Source organism: Acinonyx jubatus, chromosome D3 (genome assembly GCF_027475565.1).
Source record: "Acinonyx jubatus isolate Ajub_Pintada_27869175 chromosome D3, VMU_Ajub_asm_v1.0, whole genome shotgun sequence".
NCBI classification, from domain to species: domain Eukaryota; kingdom Metazoa; phylum Chordata; class Mammalia; order Carnivora; family Felidae; genus Acinonyx; species Acinonyx jubatus.
This window is the reverse complement of record NC_069392.1, coordinates 22,113,061-22,124,278: the sequence shown is the minus strand read 5'-3', so window position 1 is coordinate 22,124,278 and position 11,218 is coordinate 22,113,061. Positions and strand designations below refer to the sequence as shown.

The window sequence follows — 11,218 nt, the reverse complement described above, 5'->3', positions numbered from 1 at the left end:
AAGGAAGGAAGGAAGGAAGGAAGGAAGGAAGGAAAGAAGAGGCTGGGCTTCAGAGGCAGGTAGCCTTGGATGGGAATCAGGTGACCTTGGCTAAGTCACATCACCTCTCAAGGCTTCGGTTCTCCCCGAGGCGAGAACTGAGTCAGGTGAGCCCAGCCAGAGCCAGCTACACAGGGACAGACCAGGACCTCAGGCAGAGGGGCTGGAAGGAGCAGCAGAGTAGCCATGGCTGAGCTCAAACAACCCCCATGGACCACAGCCCAACCCTTTATAACTATAAGCCTTTATTAATAAGTCAATAAAAAAGGGAGAAAGATGTAAAAATACTTTTCTTGGAGGCCCCGGGAGGGGCAGGCACTGTCAGAACTCACCTGGCCAGAAAGGTGACCCAGCCAGAAGCAGAATGAAGACCAGGGCCCTGTCCAAGGGAGCAGCTGGCTCAGGGCACTGAGAGGGGGGATGTCTTGGGCCTCAGGCAGGGAATGTGCAAACACTGAGGCCGAGCAGGGAGTGAGGGGTGAGGGCTTCCTGGAGGAAGCCCAGAGCACCGTGTTCCCCTGCGTGGGCAGACACGCGTGTCCACGTGAGAGCCGGTGCCTGCACGCAGCTTACATACAGAGAGCAGAAGGAGGGGTCCCCCAGCAGGAATGGGGGTGGGGAGGACTCATCCCAGAGCTTGAGGAAATAGCTTAGAGACGTCTCTGGAAGCCTGGGGTGAGGGGACAGCATGGAGGCCTCAGGAGCCCTGGCCGTCCTGCCGTCGTTGGAGGACCTCAATGGCGCTGCCGATGCCATCCTCAGGCACCTGCGGGCAGGTGGACGGAGAGAGGGGTCAGGGCCATGCTGACTTCCTGGCCCAGATGGACTACATCCTGTACCCTCCCCACTCTCCTGGGCCTCAGTGTCTTTCCAGGAGCCCAACCCATGGTGCTTACCAGGGCATGGTCAAAGTTGAAGGTGCTGATGTAGTAGGCAGAGATGTCGGCCGCAGCCAGGGGGCCTGCGATCTGAGCCACGATTCCACACTCATCTGAAGGTTATGGGGGGGGGGGAGGGGGGGTGCATGTGGATCATCCTGGTTGCCCCCCCCCAGATTCCCCCCAAGTCCCCAGCCCACCAGGAGCAGCCCTTACCAAAGCCCAGGGGCTGTCCACCGATGCGCACCATCCTCCACAGCTCCCCCGAGGAGCTGGTCAGCAGGAGGTCACTGGGGAACCTGGAGAGGCAGGCAGGCAGTGGGCAGGGCACCCACCTGTCCCCTCCCTGCCCCAATGTGAGCCCCTGGGAGCAGGTTGACCTGGTGAACTCAGAGTCTGATGCTCCACCTCCTCCTCCCTCCCTAGGACTGGCTTAGGATCTATGGTCCACTAGGGGTCAGGAGTCACATACTTTTTCTGCGTCTCAGCATCCATGACGATGGAGATGTAGCCCTCGATGAGGGAGAAGGCAAAGAATGTAATAGAGCTGGGTCCAGGACCACCAGAGGCTGCCTCCTTGGGGGCACTGGGAAGGGACAGAAGGCTCAAGTGCTCTTCAGGGCACCCGGCCCACTGCATCTCCTCCTATCTCTGGGCCACTCTCCTCCTCTGTCCAAGGGCCCTGATCTCCTGATGGTGTCAGGTGGAGGTGGGGGAGGACAATAAATCTCGCCTGTTCCAAAGACACTGGACCCCAGGGCTGGCAGAGGACCAGACCAAGGCATGGCTCGGGGTTGTCTGTTCACAATACAGGAAAGGGTTGCAGCTGTGGCATCGAGATCTTCCCTGAACATCAGTGAGGGGCACACGGGTATCACAGGCTGCCAGGAACCCAAGACATAGAACAGGGCACAGAGCTGCAGAACTGAGGGACAAGCGGAAGGTAGTGGAACACAGGATAGGGAACAATGGTGTGAAAAGAGAAACAAAGTGCAAACAAGGCCCACCTGTATGAGTAGAAGAGAACATCGATGAGGGTGGTAGCAATGGCTGGCAGTGTCTCAGGGTCCAGCGTAAGGACACAGAAGCGGTTCTGTGGGCTCTGGATGGGATGCACAGTGGGGCTGGGTCCTGCTAGGAGGGACCAGGCAGCAGCCGGTGTTAAGGAGACTGTGGGTTGGGGTGCCCCCTGGTGGCCAGATAGGGCCATCTGGGTGGGGTGTAGGGTCATGCTCCACAGGAACCCACCTCTTTCCTCCACATTTCCCTGTCTTGTGAGGCAGTCAGTATCAGCTGGTATCCCCATGCCCGCAGACCAATCCTCACAAGGGAAGGGTCCCAGTGGGAAAAGGAGGCCCTGCCTAGGTCTGGGTGTCAGAGGGTAACCTCACCATGCTGAGAACGGGGAAAGCCATTGCTGGAATCATCCCTGGCAACAGGCACAGGCTCCCCGCCCACTTCTCGGTAAATGTTGAACTCCTGGGATAGCGTGTGGATCACCACAGACAGGTCCTGTTCCCGCACCTGGACCACAGGGAGATGATATATCACATGAGCCCCCAGGCACCCATACCCACCCTGCCCTGCACTGGAGCTTGCAGAAAACTCACCAGGATGAAGTCCGTCTGGTAAGTAGACAGCATCAGCACAGACACATGGTGCTCGGCCAGTGGTGCAATGACTGAGCGCGCGATTTTGGTGACCCCAGCAGCCTGCACTGCTGCACCACTGTGGGATGACACGTTCAGCACCAGCCATGTGGCCTCAGCCACTTGAAGGAACTCAGATGGGGGTAGTTCTGTGAGCAGGAAGTATACACCATGTCAGGACCTACTGGGCTGTCCCCTGCCGCTCAGTTTCCCTGTCTATGCCTTGGCAGGGGTGAAGAGGGGGGAGGTGGGGCGTGCTCTACCAAGGTAGGAGCAGGTCTGGAGACTGGGGCTGTCTCCCTCTCCTAAGTTCTGCTCCTGAGAATTGCATGTATGTAAGGACTGAGAAGTTCTTCAGGTGCTGGCCTGCCAGGGATCCAAACTTTCCAGTTAAGACTGGAACTCCAGATTTAGACAGACTTGGGTTTAAATACCAGCTTCACCATTTACTTGCTGTTGACCTGGGGCAAATGATTTAACTTCTCTGAATCTCAGTTTCCTCATCTGTAAAATGGGATGACAGCATTATATCTCATGATGGCATTCTTTGGGTGAACAGAGGTTTTATACCACCTGGCACCACCAGGGGGCGCCAGCAGATCAGGTTGGCAGAGAGATGCCCTTCTCCCTTGGCAGACCCAGACTTTCCCTCATTACAAACAGGGAAACTAAGGCCTGGAAGGGTCCAGCGGATGGGCCAAGCCACAGTTTCATGGCCTGAGACTCCAGACCTGTGAGGACGGGTCAGGCTGGCAGGAGTAGGAGCCAGATATCAGCTCCAGAGACCAGGGAGGGAGGAACCAGGCTGGCGTCCAGTCCGGAGCAGAAGCTGGGGCCAAGGTGTCTGCTAATCTCCCAACCGCAGCCAGGAGGCCCCCAGGACCCTGCCCTGGACTGGCTGCCTGCTCCTGCATTCCTTTCCCAGCCCTCAGACTCCTGGTGTTCCCAGACCAGTCAGGGAGGGGATGATCCGCACCAGGGAGATAAGTCTAGCGTGAAATAATGGCCAGGGGGATATAAATGCCTCAGGAACACCCCGATTCTTGCTCTGAACTGTAACTGAAGCCCTGCTACTGGCCTGAGGCTGCCAAGTGCCTTTCAAACCCCTGTCTATAAAGTTCTCATGGGATTCTATTAGGCAAGAACCATAACTATACCCATTTTACATAAGAGGAAACAAACAGCTCAGAGAGAGGAAGTGACTTGCTCAAGGGCACACAGCCAGTGAGTGGCGGAGTCAAATTCGCATCCAGATCTTGGGACTCTGGATTCCAGCATCTAGTGAGAATCCCACAAAGAGGGGAGCACAACATCCTTCCCCAGCCCCCACCTTTGAAGCCCTCCTCGTCCACCATGAGCGTGTAATCCTCGGGGGTCTCCGTCAGGCTGAAGAACTTGCACCTGGATGGGGGTGGGGGGCATCTTCAGCCTGGGTTGAGCGGAGGGGGCGAGCAGACTTCACTTCAAGCGCCTGGAAAGACCCCTGCTTGCCCCCTCAAGCCCCAATTTTCTTCCCGGGCCAGGGGAGTGTGGGCCTCATCACCGGAATCACAAACTGTTTTTCGCCTCCCGACCTCCGCAGAAGCTCCGGACCCTCCATTCCGGAAGGGGAGGCTCACCCACGGCGACACCCCCGGGGGCGTCGGACTTTGGGCCCCCTAGATCGGTCCCTCTGACCCGATGCGAGGCATCTGGAAAAAGCTCCCCATAGTCGCCAGGAAGGAACTGCGTCCATTTGACACCACTCGGAGTTAAGCATTGCCCACCCCGGGTTGTTTGCGCCTTAACTAGCTCTGGGAGGGGGCCTCACGGGGCCGGATAGGCGGCGGTCCCAGGGAGGTAGGCCCAAGCCGGATGGAGGCCGGGACGGGGCGGGGGGGTGGGGGGGAAGGGGTGCGGGGAGGGCGGGGGGTAGAGAGGAGAAGGGCCCTCCCCGCCCGCTCCCGCTTGCCCCGCGGCTATGTTAATCTCCCGACTCCGTCCCGGAACAACAGCGAAGCCCACCCCCATCTATGCCTCCGAACCCGGGCGCGCACCGGCTGCGGCGGGGTAGGAAGAGTAGCTTGATGAGCGGGTGGGTGTAGAGCCAGAGACCTGGGCGGGCGAGGCTCAGCACCCGCACCCGGTGCTCTAGGATGTGCAGCTCCATCCCGGTCCGCGCGGACCCGACCGGGTCGCCAACCAGACCCAGACCGCCGCGGGGGGCGGGGCGGTGGGGGCGGTGCCGGGGGCTTAAAGGAGCCGCTCTGCAGCCGCTTCCACGCCGCCCGCTAAGCCGTGGATCTTCCTAGCCCCATGCCTTGTCCACCTCCCTGACGGCCACGCCCTCAGGAATGAGCGGCCTATCTGGAGTGGCCACGCCTCCTTTTTGAGGCCAGAGCCTCTTCCCTCGTGTTCCAGCCCGCCGAGCTCCGCCCCCGATGACTCCGCCCCTTTAGCGTTGGCTGGGGATTTTAGGCTGATCCCGCCCCATTGAGTCCTCCAGGCCCCGCCTATGCCGCGCCCCCTCAGCCGGCTTTTCCGCAGGCCTCCTGCCTTGCTGGGGTCGGGAGCATGGGGGAGGTGTGGAATAGGTTTTTGTCCTTCGGGTCCCCATATGGGTCTTATGATTGATATCCTTGAGGCTCCGAAGGGCCGTGAGGCGAACCAGGGCTCAGCTGGGACCAGAATGTCGCCTCCAAAACTCTGGAGTATGGAGGGGTATGCTGTAAAGCCCTGGTGACCCTGTGATTCTCTCCCAACGAAGTGTCCTGCTGCCTTTCTCCCTCTTCCTCTTGCGGAGGAAGAATGCACTTACTCACGGGGGTCATAGAGATAGGGAGGGCCCCAGCCACTTATGTCTGAGCAACATACTGTAGGGTAGGGTAATGAAGGTGGCCAGGCTTATTTATGGCTTGAGACCCCTCAAGACTAAGCGCTTGGGCCAGGGATGCCCAAGGGAAGGCTCAGACTTCAGTAGACACTCCCATGCATCTGGGGCTCATGGGTACTCAGATCTCAGACTTGAGACTTGAGCCCTGTTGAGACCTCCCAAAGAGTGAGCCATTAGCAGAACCCAGTTGGCCTGAGCACATGTAAACTTGCTTCATGCCCAGAGAGGCCCTCAGCACTGGCAGATGCCCCAGATCTGAGGCTTGTTAGGACCAAGTTGGGCTCATTTCAACATTAGAATGTGTTCTGCTCAGGCTGCCTCAGGTCTAAGAAGACTTCAAAGTCTAAGCAGGCATCAGCATACCTAGGCTGGCTCTGTAGCAAGACAGACAGAGCATGCTCTGGGGGACCTTTGTCTGGCCCAAGCATCCTTAGGCCTCAGAACTGAAGCTTTGAACCAAACAGGTTAAAGCAGGCCTCAGGCCTGACTGGGACCCAGCAGGCCTACACAAGCCTCCTGCCTGCTCAGAAGCCTCTACTGTAGGTGGATGGAAGCTGGGCAGCACCCTCCCTCCCTGGGCTCTCTGGCTCAGGGGGCTCCTGTGGAACACTGCAGCTGCCACATCCTGGCCTGTTCCCTGGAAAGCCAGGGGGAAGGGAGTCCTCAAAACCCCTCATGACAGGTACAGATGGGGTGGGAAACCACAGGGGTGAGGGGTGGGAGGCAGGAAGTGGTAGCCTGCCCTGATAGACTCAGAGGTGCTTGACCTCCCTAGGCCTCAGTATCCCCAGCTGTACCAGGACAAGATGTTCCAGGCCCAGGCCCTGTGATGCCTGAAAGCTCTTAGGGAGGCTCTATTCCTCCCTCTCCCACCCCCTCCCACAATGGCCCAGCCCAGCCCAGCCCAGCTTGATAGCCTGCCAGGAACAGACGCTATTGTTTGACTGGAAAAGCTGCTTCCTCAGCAGAAGGGAGGGCCTTTCCCAGGGACACCCTGTCCTTACCCTCACAGTCATCAGGTTGTGACCATAGTGCCTGCCTGGGCCCTCAATGGCATTGCCAGGTCACCAGGCACGCTGCTCAGGAGAGGTAACTGAGGGACTCTAGGCGCAAATCAATCAGCTTCATCTTTCCCACTCAGCTCCCCTGTTTGCTCATCTGTAAAATGGGGATAATAATAGAGCCTACCTGATCAGCAGGTGATATAACCAGCCCAGCCTGGCACATGCTGAGCACCAGGAAATGACAGGCAGCCTTTTATCAAAGACCCAAACTTCTCCCCTCACCCCTCTACCTAAAGTGGAGGTCTGGACTTAGCATGTAACGGCATTCATGGTCCCCCACCCCTGGCTCCAGCACTCAACCTAAATGAACACTCAGACCCTTACTGGGATCTGAAGTGGTATCCAGGTCAGGCCTTGGTGGAGGAAGGCCCTGAAAAGACCTTCTTAAGGAGCCCCTCCCCGTCAGAGGTGGGTAGATATCAAGGCCTGGGAAGCAGGCCCCTGCTCTGCTCCAGCACTGGGCTCTAGCTCCGGTGACCCTCATCTATGGCAGCTGGTAGACATGGGGAAGAGTGGATAGGGTGAGAGAAAGTGGGGGCCAGCAACAGGACTGGCCCTGGACTTGGCATCCTTATGGCAAAATCATTTCTAGAGAGGCCCTGGTGCTGGGCTGGGGCAAGGATGGGGGGCTCTATAGGGCACAGAGGAGATACTGAGCACAGAGGTAGCTCTCCTTCCCAGTCCCTAGTTGCACAGCAACTCTCTACACAAGCCTGTTTATTTCTGTACAAAATCATTTTTCTATTTTACACAAAGAGCACCCCACCCTTTACCCCACCCTCTCTCCTCACAACAGCACCCTAGCCCTGGGGAGCATCCCCCCAGGAGGAGGGGGCTGAGTGAGGCACCACCCATGGGTCCTCACTTCTGCCTGTCCCAGCTGGGCTGGCCCAAGCTCCACTCTGGAGAAAATAAATAAGGAGGCTCAGGCAGAATCTGTGCTGGGCCAGCCAGACTCTCTGCCACCCAGTGGCCAGGCAGCTGGGCCCTCAGTGCGTGGGCTGGCCCTCGAATGTCAGTTCATGAACCGTGTAGGTATGTCAGGTATGTGGAGACCCCACGCCACAGGCCTGAGCTGCCAGGGTTACAAGTAGGTGTCCTCACTCTCCTGGGACGTCAGGCTCTCCTGGGAATGGTGGTGGGCTGAATCCTGGGAGTGGTGGTGGGCTGAATCCTGGGGAGCTGAGTCCTGCGGGGCTGAGTCCTGGTGGGCTGGATCCTTTGGGGGTACATCCTGTGGGGGACATGCATCTCCTGCAGCAGCTGCCACCTTGGCTTGACTTGGGACTGGGGGCTTGTCCAGCTGCCCACTTGCCTTTGCCTGCTTCCACTGCTCCTTCTCCTTCTGGCTCTGTTTGGGTGGCTTGGGCTTGCCTTTGGAGCCAGGGAGGGGGGCATCCGGGGGCAGGCGGATGGATGGTGAGGGTTGCAGTGTGGGCCGGGGGCCTGGCTCCGCCTCCAGGATGGCCTTGGCACCATGCAGCCTGGGCGGGGAGCAGCACTGCAGCTCACCCCGGGTCTCTTGCCAGCGCCGCAGCTGAATGAGGTGCTCACGTTCAATCTGGCGCTCTGTCACTGGCAACTCTACCACCTGTGTGGGTGGTGACAGGCAGATAAGACCAGGAAGACACCTCCCCTCTGTCTCCCAGCCTGGTGTCTGTTCTCCCTCAGTGTCCTCCAGTCTTGGTCACTAATGGTTGACCTTAGGAATAATGGGGGTCTGGTTCCTGTGGTGATCACAAGTCCCAGAGCTGAGTGCCAGGTGAGCCAGGCACTTGAGGCCCACTGCCTCTATGGAGAAAGCTGCCCACAACTCATGAGTCCACTTGCCCAACTATACGTCACCAAAGTATAGCCCCTGAGAGACAAAATTGCACAAAAGAAAGAAAAAAGGGAAAATAAAGCCAAGGCCATGGATGTGGTACCAGGGAAAAAGAGAGGTGATGAGTTGCAGCTTCTTTCATTCCAAAGTGGTTCAGAACTTGGGAGGCCCTGCAAACCTAGGCCTCTCTGTGACCCTGTCTTCTCATTGAGACAGGAGGATAAGGTCTACCCATACTATCCTAAGCTGCTGAGCACCAGGCCTGACACCAGTGACTCACCTTCAAGGGCAGAGCTACAAGGCCCCTTCCAAAGGACCCCCATGTCTCCTGCTCCCACCCAGGGGTAAGGGAAGGGTGTGGGTCATACCTCCTGGACCAGGAAGGCCTCCTGCATGATTTTGGGGCTAAGGCTCCGCAGCTGCTCGATAGTCTCATACTGGCCCTGGCAGGCTTTGAGCTTGTCAGGGGAGCCCAATGCATGTTTCAGCAGCACCAGTCCCACACGGAAGATGATCTTGACTCCTGCATGAGGGGGTGGTAAGGGGGCCTGTAAGGAATTTCTCTGGAAATAGAGGCCTCCTTGGGCTGGGTTAGAAGCAGGGGTGCTCCCCTGAGCCCAACCCAGTACCTTCGCAAAAGAACATATCCCAGACGCGCAACACAGAGCTCCAGGGCAGGGTGCGGGCAAAGGCACACATGAACCACTCTGTCATGTACAGCAGTGGGTCGATCTTCTGCCTGCTGAGGTGCTTGTGGGCCACGGGTGACACCTTCTGCAGCAGTGAGAAGAGGATCTCCCCATCCAGTTGGATCGCCTCCTGGGGACACAGCAAGGCCATGGGACCAGGAATGTAGGCTCACAGCAGGCAGGACAGAGACTACGCCCTGGCTCCCAGTACCAGGCAGGCATTCATTCATCTCTCAGGCAGCTACTGCCTGTAGGCAGCCAACCTTGTGTTGGGTGCTGGGATACAATGAAGAGCAAACAAGACATAGCTGGTCCCCCTCATGGAGCATGTAGTAAAAAGGGGCAGACAGATGAATTACAGGAGCAAAGAGACTAGCAGCAGGGCATAGGGGGTGGCTAAGTGCCCAGAATATGGCAGGACCAGGAATGCTGGATTAGCATGTGCCAGAGATCCCACCTGTCAGGGTCACAGAAAGCTCCCTAAGGGCTGAAAACTGAAGGAAAGCAGGGGTTATTAAAAGAAGGAAGGGGGTAGAGATTTAAGCCTATGCCAAGGCTGAGGCAGGGAAGAACTTGGTGCACTGGTGGAACTGAGATCCTGACAACAGCCAGATGGCTTGAAGCAGGGATGGATGGCAGGGTGGAACCAATGAGTCTGGAGCCTAGAAGACCTGATCGTGTCAGGCCTTGGGTCTTCAGCCTGAAAGCAACAGAAGTCTGGGAAGGTTTTAAGCTGGGGCAAGAGTGGCTGCGGAGAGAAAGGCCTGGAGAGGCTACAAACACCAGGTCCCAGGCCAGGTCTCCAACCACAAACACTCACCAGTTTCTCACTGTAGTAGCCAGGCAGGTACTTCTCACAGATCTGCACCAGGCACCAGAAGGCTTGCTGGGGGCAAGAGAGACATGAGGTCTTGCTGCTGGGTATTTCCTGCCCACCTACTCACCCACCCAGGGCCTGGTGGTACCTCAGCAGGCATGTGCATGAGCAGAACAGCAGCAATGGGCGCCTGGGCCTGGCAGTATCCCTCCTCAGGTCGGTATAGGGTGTAGGCCTTCAGCACACGGAATAGGTCCTGCTGGCTGTGGAAGGGCCAAGTGGGGCAGGGAAGATAGGTGTGACTCTGCCATCCGCTGTCCTTACCTATGCCCTACCAGACCAGACCTGTCTTAGAATTTGCTCTTCTCTGGTGACCTGACTGTGGTCAGCAAGGGGTCAGTCTCCCACTGTAGCACACAGACTCTCACAAGACCAGAGGAGGGAGGCAGGAGGGCACCCCCTCCCCCAGTTTGAAAGGTGAGGGCAGAGGCTCAAAGACAAAGCAGAGGCAGAGCCAGGCAGGATACCAGATACAAGGTAAGGGTGTGTCAGGGCTGGAAGTCTGGGGCTCTTACTCAGCAGTTGTGTCCCCTTGGCCAAGTCAGCTTTGTCCTAGGTGTCTGTCTTGGTCCCTTGGCCTGGCCTGCCTATTCTTCCCTTCCTACATACCTCTGTGCACCCAATTATCTCTAACACTCTTTCTTACCACCGAAACTTATTTCTAGAAGAGGACCAGGCAAGCTCTAGCACTCTGGGGAGTAAATGAAAGTTACCCCAGAGGTAAGAGGAGAAGCTAAGAAGACCCATCAGATTCAAACCAAAGGGAAACTCTAACAGTGGAGTTTGGGGCTGCCAGCTTCTGGAACTCATTTTACCCCCTCTGCACTCTGAGGGACAGGGCTCAGAGCCACCTCCAGTGTGCAAGGCCCAGCCTACTCACCCATGGCCTCCCCGGGACACAAACATCTCATGGAAAGGGAACTGCCGGTGCAGGTCACGCTCAATCACATCTAGCCACTTGGGGTCCCCAGGGGACATGTCCAGCTCCTAGAAACAAGGTCAAGAGCATGTATTAGGAGTTAGGAATAGCTGCTGGAATATACAATTGTCCTGGGTACTGGAGGAGCCCCCTGCCAGGAGTAATGCCCACCCAATCCTATCATGAACTGGGCCCTCCTGAAGACAAGTCAGGAAGCTCAGGTAAGGAAGCCTGGGCAGAGGCAAAAAGGCAAGGAGGGAGGGCCCTAGAAACTCTGAGGGGTGATCCAGGAAGACCCATGTGGTCAAGTGTCTGTCATAGCTGTGGCTAGAAATAACCCCTAGACACTTTATTCAGGACTTACTCAAATACCTTATGTCACATCCTTAAGATGGAAGGCTACTTACTA

General features: G+C 57.4%; 2 protein-coding genes across 7 annotated transcripts in view; both read right to left on the bottom strand.

The window, feature by feature from the left end:
• Positions 1-267: 267 nt before the first annotated feature.
• On the bottom strand, positions 268-7,059 carry CASTOR1 (cytosolic arginine sensor for mTORC1 subunit 1). 6 transcript variants are annotated; one of them, XM_027050796.2, is made up of 9 exons: positions 4,603-7,059; positions 3,897-3,967; positions 2,528-2,715; positions 2,309-2,441; positions 1,925-2,051; positions 1,390-1,503; positions 1,134-1,216; positions 936-1,030; positions 268-805 (listed from the first exon to the last, which is right to left on the bottom strand). In XM_027050796.2, exons 1-9 carry the CDS (start codon positions 4,713-4,715, stop codon positions 737-739), a joined length of 993 nt encoding a protein of 330 aa, XP_026906597.1. In that variant the 5' UTR covers positions 4,716-7,059; the 3' UTR covers positions 268-736. The 6 variants fall into 6 exon arrangements, with proteins under 6 accessions (XP_026906597.1, XP_026906598.1, XP_026906595.1 ...); XM_027050797.2 differs by having other exon boundaries at positions 1,925-2,048; XM_027050794.2 differs by lacking the exon at positions 4,603-7,059 and adding an exon at positions 4,186-4,434.
• A 143-nt stretch (positions 7,060-7,202) lies between these two features.
• TBC1D10A (TBC1 domain family member 10A) overlaps positions 7,203-11,218 on the bottom strand; it is a 31,422-nt gene continuing 27,406 nt past the window's right edge. The window contains exons 4-9 of the mRNA XM_027050793.2: positions 10,771-10,877; positions 9,979-10,093; positions 9,834-9,899; positions 8,954-9,143; positions 8,693-8,847; positions 7,203-8,093 (exon numbers count right to left, since the gene is read on the bottom strand). Of these exons, the coding sequence (XP_026906594.2) occupies positions 7,587-8,093; positions 8,693-8,847; positions 8,954-9,143; positions 9,834-9,899; positions 9,979-10,093; positions 10,771-10,877 (1,140 nt within the window). The 3' untranslated portion in view covers positions 7,203-7,586. The remainder of the gene's footprint in view (positions 8,094-8,692; positions 8,848-8,953; positions 9,144-9,833; positions 9,900-9,978; positions 10,094-10,770; positions 10,878-11,218) is intronic.